Source organism: Periplaneta americana, chromosome 8 (assembly GCF_040183065.1).
Source record: "Periplaneta americana isolate PAMFEO1 chromosome 8, P.americana_PAMFEO1_priV1, whole genome shotgun sequence".
In the NCBI taxonomy this organism is placed as follows: domain Eukaryota; kingdom Metazoa; phylum Arthropoda; class Insecta; order Blattodea; family Blattidae; genus Periplaneta; species Periplaneta americana.
The window spans coordinates 89359701-89371860 of NC_091124.1; the positions used below are offsets into that span (position 1 = coordinate 89359701).

At 38.5% G+C, this 12160-nt stretch overlaps 1 protein-coding gene across 2 annotated transcripts in view; it reads right to left on the reverse strand.

The window, feature by feature from the left end:
• dally (division abnormally delayed protein) overlaps positions 1-12160 on the reverse strand; it is an 831014-nt gene that overhangs the window by 236529 nt on the left and 582325 nt on the right. For both annotated transcript variants that reach the window (XR_011333460.1, XM_069833253.1), the window contains exon 3: positions 52-259. Coding sequence is in view for 1 of the 2 variants with exons in the window: in XM_069833253.1 (XP_069689354.1) it covers positions 52-259 (208 nt within the window). In the remaining variant the exon portion in view is untranslated. The remainder of the gene's footprint in view (positions 1-51; positions 260-12160) is intronic.

Sequence of the window (12160 nt, forward strand, 5' to 3'; positions counted from 1 at the left end):
GACTTCATCCGTTAGAGATCAAGTATAGTAGCAATAGAGACTTGTACTCACTCGCCGATGCGTTGTCCGTTCCAGCAGTCGGCCGTGTCCCTCGTTTCCGCAAAACTCTCGTCGGAGCACAGCGACTCCGCTAGATTGGCGTAGAAGCCGCGGCTCTTGGTCAGACTGGCCAGAAAATGGTGTAGCTGCGTTGCCAGGCTGTCCTCGTCTCCGTGGTGACTGCCGCCGTTCAGTCCCTGCGATCCGCGATGACCTTGACCTGCCGACACATTGTCTCCTCTGTACAAATTGTATTTAATAAGACATCTTTTTCTTTGGCACATAATTTAGAACTGGTCACAGAAAAACACAAGGCAGGAGAACAATACGGAGATGTCAGCTGATTGATCGTAGTCTTTCGTTGGATATTTTAACGACGCTATCTCAACTATTAGGTTATTTAGCTGACATGATAGCTTCTATGTCGAAGATAAGACCTGAATGCTGACCTCAACCTCTACCTCCGCTGATCGAAAAGGCTCTGTAGTATAAATCTGAACGTCCGAAGAAAAGATTACCTGGACCATGGATGGGCAACATGTGCTCACGAAGTGTTAAAAACCTTGATGCAAAGAAAGACAGACGGAGCCAACCGCAGCAGTTACAAGTTGTTTGTAGTTTCGCTACAGAATCAGTTCACTGCCATGGTGCGCTGTGGCGGTTCGTGCAGATGGTCATAACGTCTAATCCAGGATTTGTATTTCAGAAAGACGCACGGCAGAATAATTACAGTATTTTAATACAAACTGTAGCTAAACACACATACTAAAATGCTATTGTTGCCAACCTTTCTTAATTAGAATACGATATTATGTAGTACGGAAAACATAAATCGAACACAACCTTTTCAAGCTACAACAAATAAACTGGTAACTGCAACATTTATTTATTGTTACACCATTTGTTAATATTTGTCTTATTTGAAACATAAAACATAAGAGATTACAAGTGTTTATACTTTAAACAGTATTCCTCTATTTTCAGAACATATTCTGTATTCCTAAACAGTCACAAATTCAAGAGAGTAATTTGTTTTACATGTCACGGAAAATGAAATAAACTTACTCCTGAGATGTTTCTGTACGTTTGGAGGTTTGACACTTATTTCTTGCATTAAAATCTATTTCAAATTTGGAAGCATTATGTGGAATTCTTGTCCATTGTCATTATCTCTTCAAACCTACCAGTGAATTCTGTTGTAAGGACTTGGAGAAGAGCCATATATTTGATGAGATTTTCTTCATCACTCTTCACGACAGTTTCTAGTGAAGGAAAGTGGAAAAGTTGTTTATGTTCCGCATGATACTGCCACATTTTAAATATATCTAACAAATATTCTTAGCTGGTCGATCATATGTCGCGCAATTCTGTAACTCTCACGAATAACGTGCTGATGACATGTGATATCGGTCTCACCTTGTCGATATCCCATTTTTCCCTTTAACTTTTCTAAAGCTCTCTCTCTTGTAGGTCCATACAGTATTACTTTACCAAAATTTTCGCCATATCTATTTGTAAAATGTCTTCTGATAGTTAAAATGTTATGCGTAAGAAAGTGTAGTAGAACATAATATAATACTCGTATACAGAATGTTTAAAAAATACGGGGCATAATTTCAGGTATGTATTTCCCACATGTAGACAATCAAAATAGTTCCTTACAACATGTGTCCGGAAATGCTTCATTTCCGAGTTATGGCCTTCACAACATTGAAATTCACCGGAACGTTTTTCTTTCCGCAGGTCGTCGTCATTACAGAAGATGTTCAAAATGTCCACCTCCTGCTTGAATACAGACCTCACATCGATGTCTCATTGACCTGCGAACACGATCCCAAACTCCAGGAGTATTGCGTATGTCCTCAGAACATGCCACAATTCGATTCCGAAGGGATTCCAAATCAGGCACCGGAGACGAATAAACCAATGATTTTAAATGGCCCCACAAGTAGAAATCGAGAGGGTTCAGATCAGGTGAGCGTGGAGGCCAAGCAATTGGGCCACCTCTACCTATCCATCGACCAGGAAACCTTCGATCCAAGTACCGGCGAGCCGTACGACTGAACTGTGCAGAAGCGCCATCATGCAAGAAGTGAATGTGTTGACGATTGATGAGTAGAGTGTCTTCTAAAACATGAGGTATGGTGTTTTCCAGGAAGTTTGTGTACGCCTGCCCCGTAAGTACATGGGGTCCAACTAATCGATCACCAATGATACCGGCCCACATGTTGAGGGAGAACCGCACCTGGTGATGAGATGGAACAGTTGCACGTGAGTTTTCATACGCCCATACATGCTGATTGTGGAAATTTGTTATGCCATCTCGTGTGAACTGTGCTTCATCTGTAAATAATACTAAGGCAGGAAAGTTCGGATTTACACCACACTGCTGACAGAACCTAACTCGTGCAGGGTAATCTGCTGGTGACAGGGCCTGTACACGTTGCAAATGATAAGGATACAATTGATACTCTTTCAACATTCTCCAGACAGTCGTATGAGGAACATTGACTTGCAACGCTACCCTTCGTGTGCTGATAGAAGGAGTCATGTTCACAGCCTCCAGAATCTCCTCCTGTACTTCTGGAGTTGGAGATCTTGGTCGTCCCCTTCCCAAACCAGGAGAGTTAAATTTTCCATACTCGCACAGACGGTAATGGAGACGTACAAATGTCTTCCGATCTGGACATTGTCGCTGTGGGTACCTCTCCTGGTACAAACGACGAGCCAGCGCAGCATTGCCGTCCGCCTTACCGTACATGAAGTGTATCTCTGCCAGCTCTTGATTTGAATACATGTCACACAGTCTAACGCCTATACAACACTGAATGTAACCTTCGCCTCGGAATGAACTGTCAGAGTGCCCTCTTAATGTCTCCTTTGACGGCAATGATCTGCGGAAAGAAAAACGTTCCGGTGAATTTCAATGTTGTGGAGGCCATAACTCGGAAATAAAGCATTTCCGGACACATGTTGTAATGAACTATTTTGATTGTCTACATGTGGCAAATACATACCTGAAATTATGCCCCATATTTTTGAAACACCCTGTATATAACTTTACCTTCCTTCTTAGCAAAAAGTATTTTTCCCCCACTCGTCAATAAAAGGTAGACGATCTGATCGGATTATACTGTTTCACTCATAACGAGCCGCCGCTTAATGCAGACTCGAGAGAACTTACATCTTACAAGACCCGCGTAAAGACACTACAGGTAGAATAGAGTTCGTTCTGCCTAACTGAGGTTTTGTTGACAGTTTGAGAGCACGAGTTGCCCACCCATGACCTGGAAGATGTGGCAATGTAATCCTTCACTGATTGACTGATTGTTTGAGTGATGATGATGATGATGATGATGATGATGATGATGATGATGATGATGATGATGATAACTACGGCGACGACTTGGGGCTTGTAGAGAATTCAGTTGAGTCTGAACTTATCTCTGTACGAACAAAACATCTATACAACATGCACGTACGCTAGATTTAATAGAATTACAGGTGTCAGCTTGTCATGTTAATCCATTTAGTTAACATCTTGTATCTGAGGCGTGGAATTTGGGCGCTCCTTCAACTCAATTTCTGTGCGGTACGTAGAAGGTTTTAATTTTCTTGGCTGTAGCTTGGACGTAAGACACGGCGTAACCGCCATGAAGGGAGGATTGCGGGCCTGGCTTCATATTGCTTGCTCTCGTAGCAAAATAAAAAGTGGCGGTTTATGTAGGCGATATTGGTTCAAAGGGTCAGGAGGTTCGGTATCGGGAATCGATATGAAAAGCAAACTCCGGCTTCAGTGTAGGCCACAAGAACCAATACGCTACAGAAATATGGATATTGCTTACTCTTATAAAAAGTGAAAGGGGCAGGGGGGAGAGTAGAGGTTAAGGATCTTCCACACAGGTGGATTGTGTGCATTCACTGCGCTCTTCCTTATCTGGTTCCCTTTTATTGTCGAACCTTTCCGAGGGGCTGTAGACTGCTCGGATAATAACGGTGGATGTGGACGCTTGTCGCAAAGCATAAGTCAAAGGCTTTTCTTTTTTACTACCAATAGAAATAACTTTGGAGTCAATATTCCTTTCTCTTCTAGATTTTTTTACAGTGTCTGCTTGCTTCCGATATTCTCTAGTTCTAAACCTTCTGATAATATCTTATGATTTTTCAAGCCGAAATTTATTTGGTACTAGATAATAGAATCTATTTAAGAATACAAAGCATCACATAGTTTATGGACATCGCACAAGAGAATTCGCTACAGTTTAGTAGAGTGGTTGATGCATGCGTACTGTACAGTGATAATCTAATTCAGTAGTCGTCAGCACTCGCTGAAATGGGTATTGGGTAAGGAGTGCATCGGAAAAAGCGCCGTGGTGCACGGGAGAAGGACAAGGCAGCTGTAGCTTGTGCGGGCGATCAGTAAGACGTGGACTTCATTCCTGTTAGCCCCAAATATTTTCCTAAGCACCTTATTCTCAAACACCCCTAACCACTGTTCCTCTCTCAAAGTGAGAGTCCAAGTTTCACAACCATACAGAACAACCGGTAATATAACTTTTATAAATTCTAATTTTCAGATTTTTTAAAAGCAAGCTGCATGTCAAAAGCTTCTCAACCGAATAATAACAGGCATTTCCCATACTTATTCTCCGACTAATTTCCTCCCGAGTGTCATTTATATTTGTTACTGTTGCTCCAAGATATTTCAATTTTTCCACCTCTTCAAAGGATAAATTTTCAATTTTTATATTTTCATTTCGTACAATATTCTGGTCACGAGACATAATCATATACTTTGTCTTTTCGGGATTTACTTCCAAATCTATCGCTTTACTTGCTTCAAGTAAAATTTCCGTGTTATCCCTAATCGTTTGTTGATTTTCTCCTAACATATTCACGTTATCCACATAGACAAGCAGCTGACGTAACTCGTTCAATTTCAAACCCTCTCTGTTATCCTGAACTTTCCTAATGGCATACTCTAGAGCAGAAGTCTCCAAAAAGCGTATCGTCATTCGTGCTCTCGATGCTGCCCGCCGAACACAGTGTGCTGTAAGGCTAGAGAAGGGGAAGAGACTCGTACCTCAACATATGGGAGCGGTCAGTGGGGGATCGCGGCAGCGGTCTGCTTATGTTTACAAATAACATCATCAAAAGAATAAGAAATATCATACATTTGTATATTATTTTGACATACTATGAAGCTGGAGCCCCGTCTGTTGCTATAGACACAAGCCATTGCAAATTCAACCTCTTCTGTTCTATGGTGCCTTTCAGTGCCTGGAAAAGATCTTCTCCAGTTGTATTTTGTAATTACATCTAGAAGACATTCAGACACAGGAAAAGTTTATTAACTCCTCGGATGAAAATGGCTAGGTGAGCTTTGTCATTTCTATCTGTGCTTTCGTCCAATGCATGTGAGTAAGCTACAAACTGGTTAATTGTGGTTTCGATTTCAGATTGAATTACATTTACAATCTTGAAATTCCTTCTCTGAACTGTAATTGGAAACATTTTAATTTTCTTAAACTTTGACTTTGTTCTGGACACAGTATTTTAGTAACGTCCTGTATGCACGATTTTATAAATAATGCTTCTGTAAAGGGCTTCATTGATTTTCCAATGTTCCAAGCTAGAACATAGCTAGCAAGAAGCTTTTTCTGTTTACGACTGAGGACACGTGTGTGATTTGTGTTTGTATTTTCTTGTGTTATATTTATCAAAATATTTGTGGGCCTACGCATTTCACCAAAAATGAAATGAAAAACATACGTTTGTCATGCGGAACTGAGTGTAAACGTATTGTAATATACTGATTATTATGTATAACCAACAGTTATGCAGATAGCCCCAAAATAAATTATTTTCACATATCAAACATGCCTGTAGACTAATTGTATGATATTTATTGCTGAATTGTCGAGTATTGTCGTCGCATATTGAATTTTAACACACCCTTAAGAAATTTTAAACAAATTAAGCATTTCACATTCTCCCCACTAACACAAAAAAATGTCTCTTCCCTTTCATCCTTGAATGTACTACGTCCATGATTAGAAGACATTGTGAAGCGGTCGAACACTCCGACCAACACAATGATAATGGCAGTCCGCCATAAACAGTGAGTACAGTACAGGTGGGGATGGGTGAGGCGGAGCGCGCTCATTACGTACTGGCTTCGGTTCCGTTCAGGGGCTTACTCGCGAGTAGGTTTTTGGAGACGTCTGCTCTAGAGCAAAGTTAAAAAGTAAAGGTGATAGTGTATCTCCTTGCTTTAGTCCGCAGTGAATTGGAAAAGCACCCGGCAGAATCTTAACTATACGCTCTCTGCTGTACGTTTCACTGGGACACACTAGTTTCTTGGGAATACCAAATTCAATAAGAATATCATATAAAACTTCTCTCTTAACAGAGTCATATCCCTTTGCCATTATTTATATAGGAAAACAAATGCTAGAGTCAAATGAGACACCCAAATAACATGAATATATAATTGTATGCAAAAGATCACTGGAGTAGCTCAGGCGGTAGCGCGTTTGCCTGCTGATTCATAGTTACGCTCGGACTTTGATTCGAAACCCGCTTGGACTGACTACTGGGTAATTTATTCCGAGGTTTCCCCAACTGTAAGGCGAATGTCAGGTATCTATGGGCGAATCCTCGACCTCATCTCACTATTAAAGAACGAAACTTATGAAAATTTATTCGAGATTAATAAAACTAATTAATGATATTGCTATTAGCAAATAAATAAATAAATAAATAATAAAAATAAATAAATACAATTCCAAACACTGGGTATCAAAGTAAGCCGTTATAGTCACGACCTGCATGCAGTTCCAGAATGTTGGAAATGTTAAGTTCTTGGACACGGTGGACTACCCAAAAGTCTATTTCTGATAGCAAACACTCGATTTTGAAAATATGATACTCATTTCAGTAATATTACCATTGACTTGCGCCACGTTTATCCTTCGAACAGATCATGTTAGTTATGAAAGCTGTTGTAATAAAATCAAACTAGAGAGAAAGAGCTAACATGTTTTGCATAAAGATCGATGAAAGTAGAAAATAATGTAGATATTCTTGCAGCTAGCTCATGAGGGATGAATTCTTATCCAGTGAGAAGACTGTTCGTTGGTTTGGCTATTTCACGGAACGTCAAGAAATTTTTAAACATGACTCAAGTCTAGTGTGTCCAATTTCAATCCGAAAGAAAAAATTAGACCTAATCATAAAAGTGTGTGAACGTGTGTAAATAGAACACTCTGTGACTTTCAGATTATTGGCATTTGACTTCGTTATGGAAAAGAAAATCAAACGCAGAAATGTAGGCGTGATTCAAGATTCAGATCACAGCCGGGCAACTGGAGTAAATAAGAGAGGTGAGCGGCATAGACGCCAGTGAGTGGCAGCTGACAGCGCGGTGTTGGCTCTGTCACGTGGTCAGACGTGGATTCATACATTCGACTGGAGTACGATACTACTTTGAGATTGAACATGACGAGACCCATAGTTCCAAATATTGAAAATAAAAACTGTTGAAATGAAAAGACTCCAAAAATCTCATAAATCGAAGAAATAAATGTTTCACAGATTTTCTTAATTACTTTGAATATGGTCACTTTTGAATAAGGGAAAAATAATTCTTCCATTATACATTGGAAATTTCTTTAGTCAGTACTTTTTGTAAATGTTCACAAACATATATTTGAACTAGAGTGATGTAAATATTTAGGGTGTAGCCAGTGCTGTAGTTGGGCCGGTACGCCGCGCCGTACCGTCTAAAATAAAAAAATTCGCTGTTACCGTACCGGAAAAAAATATAGCCTCGAAAATATATTAATTGTTTAAATAATCTTAAACAGACTTCTAAATGAAGGATGTTAGCTATTTGAAAAACATTTTGATTTTGATATATGGCATAAAGTAGCGCTGGTATCTGGTGTTTGCTTAAACACTTGTTCATTTGTTGTTTTATCGAAAACCATGGTCTGGCACTTCAGAAGTAGTTGTGGTTGTTAATTTCAAGCTTGCATACCGCCGTCTTATTTCTATAAGTAATTAACACTAACTTCATGACATGGCGCCTCAAGAAATATGCTACTCTGATTCGTTAATTTCAAAACTTGCGTAGATGTCTTCGCATAACACTAATTTTATTATGTGGCGCCTCAAGAATTCTGCTGCACTGAGTCACTAATATTAAAACTCGCTCAGACGTAATGCTAGCAGTTTGCTATCGGAGAGAAATACTGTTACTTTTCGTGCGTTCATGAACCTTGAGTCCAGTTACATACTATTATATCTGCAGTGCCTGGAAAAAGTGACATAAGTCAGTTTCCACAAACCTTTTTTGATAATTTATTGACAACTTACACTCGTTTATGTCGATTTGATTTTTTTTCTGTATGAATTATTGTAATGGGAGAAATATTTATGTCTCTTTTTCCAAGCGAGCAGATGTTCCGTAAGTTGTCAATAAATTATCAAAAAAGGTTTGTAGAAACTGACTTTATGTCCCAGGCACTGCAATATTCTATTCCAATTTCAACTCTAGAATGTGAATGAGCATTACCGTAATGAACGATATCTGCACTAAGAAAAGGAATACTCTTCCAGTAAAAGAGTTCTTAGGCTTTAGTTCCTAAAAAGAGATGGGCCACCAATGTCAGCGTTTAATTTCTTGCCTTATGTGCGATCCGGAAGGAGGTCTACAGAGGCTACTGCATGACGAAGTAACATCGGAAAAGAAGTGCGGTACGATCCATACAGAGTCTAGCTTGACCAAGGAGATTTCAACAGTACCCCCTAAAATTTGTTTCGAACTACAGCACTGGGTGTAGCAGATATTTAGGTATATATAGTTTTCTTATAGGCTATTCTTCGGATAGGTCAGATTTGTTCAAATGAAACAAATCTGAACGTTTTGTGTAAACTAACTTGTTTAATGAATTTATACCAGAATTAGTTACTATTCTGAGATTTATTATTTTAAAATAGATGGAAAAATAATGATTAACATCCTACCAAACTATGTAATGAAATATTTTTGCATACACTATTGTAAATATTTAGATTCATTTATGCCGCAATTTTTAGATGAAAAAAATATTATTTCTTTTTCCTAAAGAGAAATTATATAAATGGAATTAATTTTTGCGCTGCCATCTTACTTTGAAGAATAAGAAGAAGAAGAAGAAGAAGAAGAAGAAGAAGAAACATTGAACATATGAAAGAATCCTTGAGGCAAGATAGCTGTCTCTCGGCAAAACTGATATTCAATTTTCGCCCAAAGTTGAATTTTGACACTAAATAACCCAGTTGTTGAAAATAAGACAATACCAAACACCACGGATATTTATGTCATATTGACTATTCTCAGTGTTTTTGTTGCACAGTGATGAATATTATTATTTCTCCAGGAGGAAATCTGATGGTAGTTGTATAAAATTTAAATCATATATCATACATATAGTTGAACATTGTTATACTATTTATACTACATATAATGCACTCTTATTAAAAGCTACATATACCGATTGTGTAAATTTATTTTCTCAAGTACGAATGTTCTAATTATTTGAAATATGTTTATTCAATCCCATTTAAAGCATGTTAACTTTTGAGAGAGAGTATGACTCCTATTATATCTATAAGCGATATATATCCGATATATATCAGTAAGTAATTTGTAATCTGTCTCTGCATAGCTGTTTTGCACTGGAGAGCAGATAGTAGTACTTCGTGAGCACTCCGTTCTCTACAGAGCGTTCAGTTAAGCCTTGGTTTTTCTGAACCGACGCATGCGACATGCGAGGCCCACCACGCACAAATCCGGACTACAGGAGAGATAGTGAGTGGTTTCTATTAACTGCGAGATTCGAGTTCTGCCTCGCAGTTATAGGAACCAGTCATTATCTCTCCTTTAGTCCGGATTTGTGCGATGCGGACCTCGCATCTCGCGTGCGTCAGTTCAGAAAAACCAAGGCTTTGCCGGCACTGATTTAGATAAAAAATAAGGTACGTATCTGTACGGTTTGTTCCTCAGACCTTAATAGGGAATCAATGACGTGATCGGATTTAATATGCCAATAAATGCATAATTGAAACTGATCGGAAAAAAAAATACAAAAATCTTTAATCAATCGTGGCAAGCGAAGAAACATATCTTAGTGCTATCTTTTCGATCCTGAAAATAAACGCCAAAATTGAATATCACAAGCCGAGAAATTTAGAAAACAAAGAAACTGTGTTTCAAAATTGAAAATCAAGAAAACTCTGATTTGCTTCTACGATAATAAAGATGCTATCCAACAAGAATTTGTCACTAAGAACTTATTCCATTGTCCCTGAAGAATATTACCTAAGAATTCTGAAACGATTGTGAAAGAGAATAAAATTGTTTCTGTCCTTAGTTCAGCATGTAACTCGTTACATCTAAGATTAAGGAGTGTATTTAAAATATGTAAAAATTATTTTAACATAACTTTCCTTAGAAGTTAAATTAGTCTCATTATTTATTGACTGCAGTGTGTTGTTCGTGGAATTTAAACTCATGGTTTTAAAGCACTGTGAAATGAACTTCCGTTACTCGTACAAGCTTATGGTGTCCTCTTGTGGTTCAAGGTCTATAAATATCATTTCTGGATATCATCATATCAATTAAATGAAATGAAGGGCAAAAGAACTACAACAAATAGAAAAGAACAGACACACTATAAGACTCTAAAGTTGAGTTCTGAAAGGAATGCGGTACTTCAGCCACCTGAAATCTTTTGTGGCTATTGCTACTACTATGCCACTATCGTAAAAATACGCAACTTTCTTTACAGCGACTTTGTAACTGAAACAGTACTCCGTAAGTTCTAATATTAATTCGTACGTAATATAGCCTATTGTTAATAGTATAAGTGAATGTGTGTATAGTTTTATTGGAAAATAATGACTCTAGGTCTTTTTACTTGGTTATTTAACGACTACTGTATCGACTACTAGGTTATTTAGTGTCAACGGGATTGGTGATAGCAAGATAGTATTTGGCGAGATGAGGCCGAGGATTCGCCATAGATTATCTGACAGTCCCTTACGGTTGGGAAAAACCTAACCAGATAATCAGCCCAAGCGAGAATCGAACCCACGTCCGAGCGCAACTCTGGATCGGCAGGCAAGCGCCTTAGCCGACAGAGCTACGCCGGTGGCGCTCTAGGTATACTAGTAGTAGGCCGTGTCAGATGTTTTTAAATGGAATAGTAGTTTGTCCATTCTAGTGTTGTTTTCATTAAGCTGGAAGGACGTGATATGCATTTCTTTCAAGATTACAGACCTGGCACTCAAACAGAAAGTTGTAATTATATTTGTTCCTTAAAGTCTGCATGATGAAAACATTGCTCTGCAAAGACAGCACTCAATGTATCAGTTTGCGTATGAGTTACGTCTCGAAAAAGTCCAGATATGGACGTATGTAGGTATACATCTCTTCGAGAGCTGTATGTAGAAAGAAAGGTAAAACCAAAATATATTATGCTGGGTGAGTCACGAGGATTTACCGTCCTTTACGGAGCTTAATTCCGAAGACATTGTGAGCAAAAAATGTCATATAAATATGGGTCCTATTCTCAATATTTACAGAGTTACGTTTCGTTATTGGAACGCATTGCTGTGAACGCGTGAACTTGGTCAGCGTGCAATCAGCAGCCAGCGCGAGCGCTACGGAAATCAAAGATAGCCGTATGCAGTTACGTAGAGCGACGAGTGCCGTTCACAACCGTGCGGCCAAGTGTACTCAAGCGGCGGCGACATTTTTTAAAATGTGTTGTAAACTCTCCAAGACTGTAAATTAGGATGCCAAATTGAACTGCAAATAATTAAGTCGGTGAAGTGGTGTCATTTGTAATAATTGTTGTGATAAGTGCGTAAGAATAATGTAATTTTCTAGTTAAAAATAGAAAAAGATGTTTGTAAGAAGCAACTAAGGAGTTCACAGCACATTTTTAGCTTCATAATACTTGCCAATTAAAGAAATGATACTTCTGAATGGTTCATTCTCTATTTGTATTATTCTTTTACCTTCAAACTAAAGAAAAAACGTATTTTACAAACAACTTTAAATTGGTGTAAC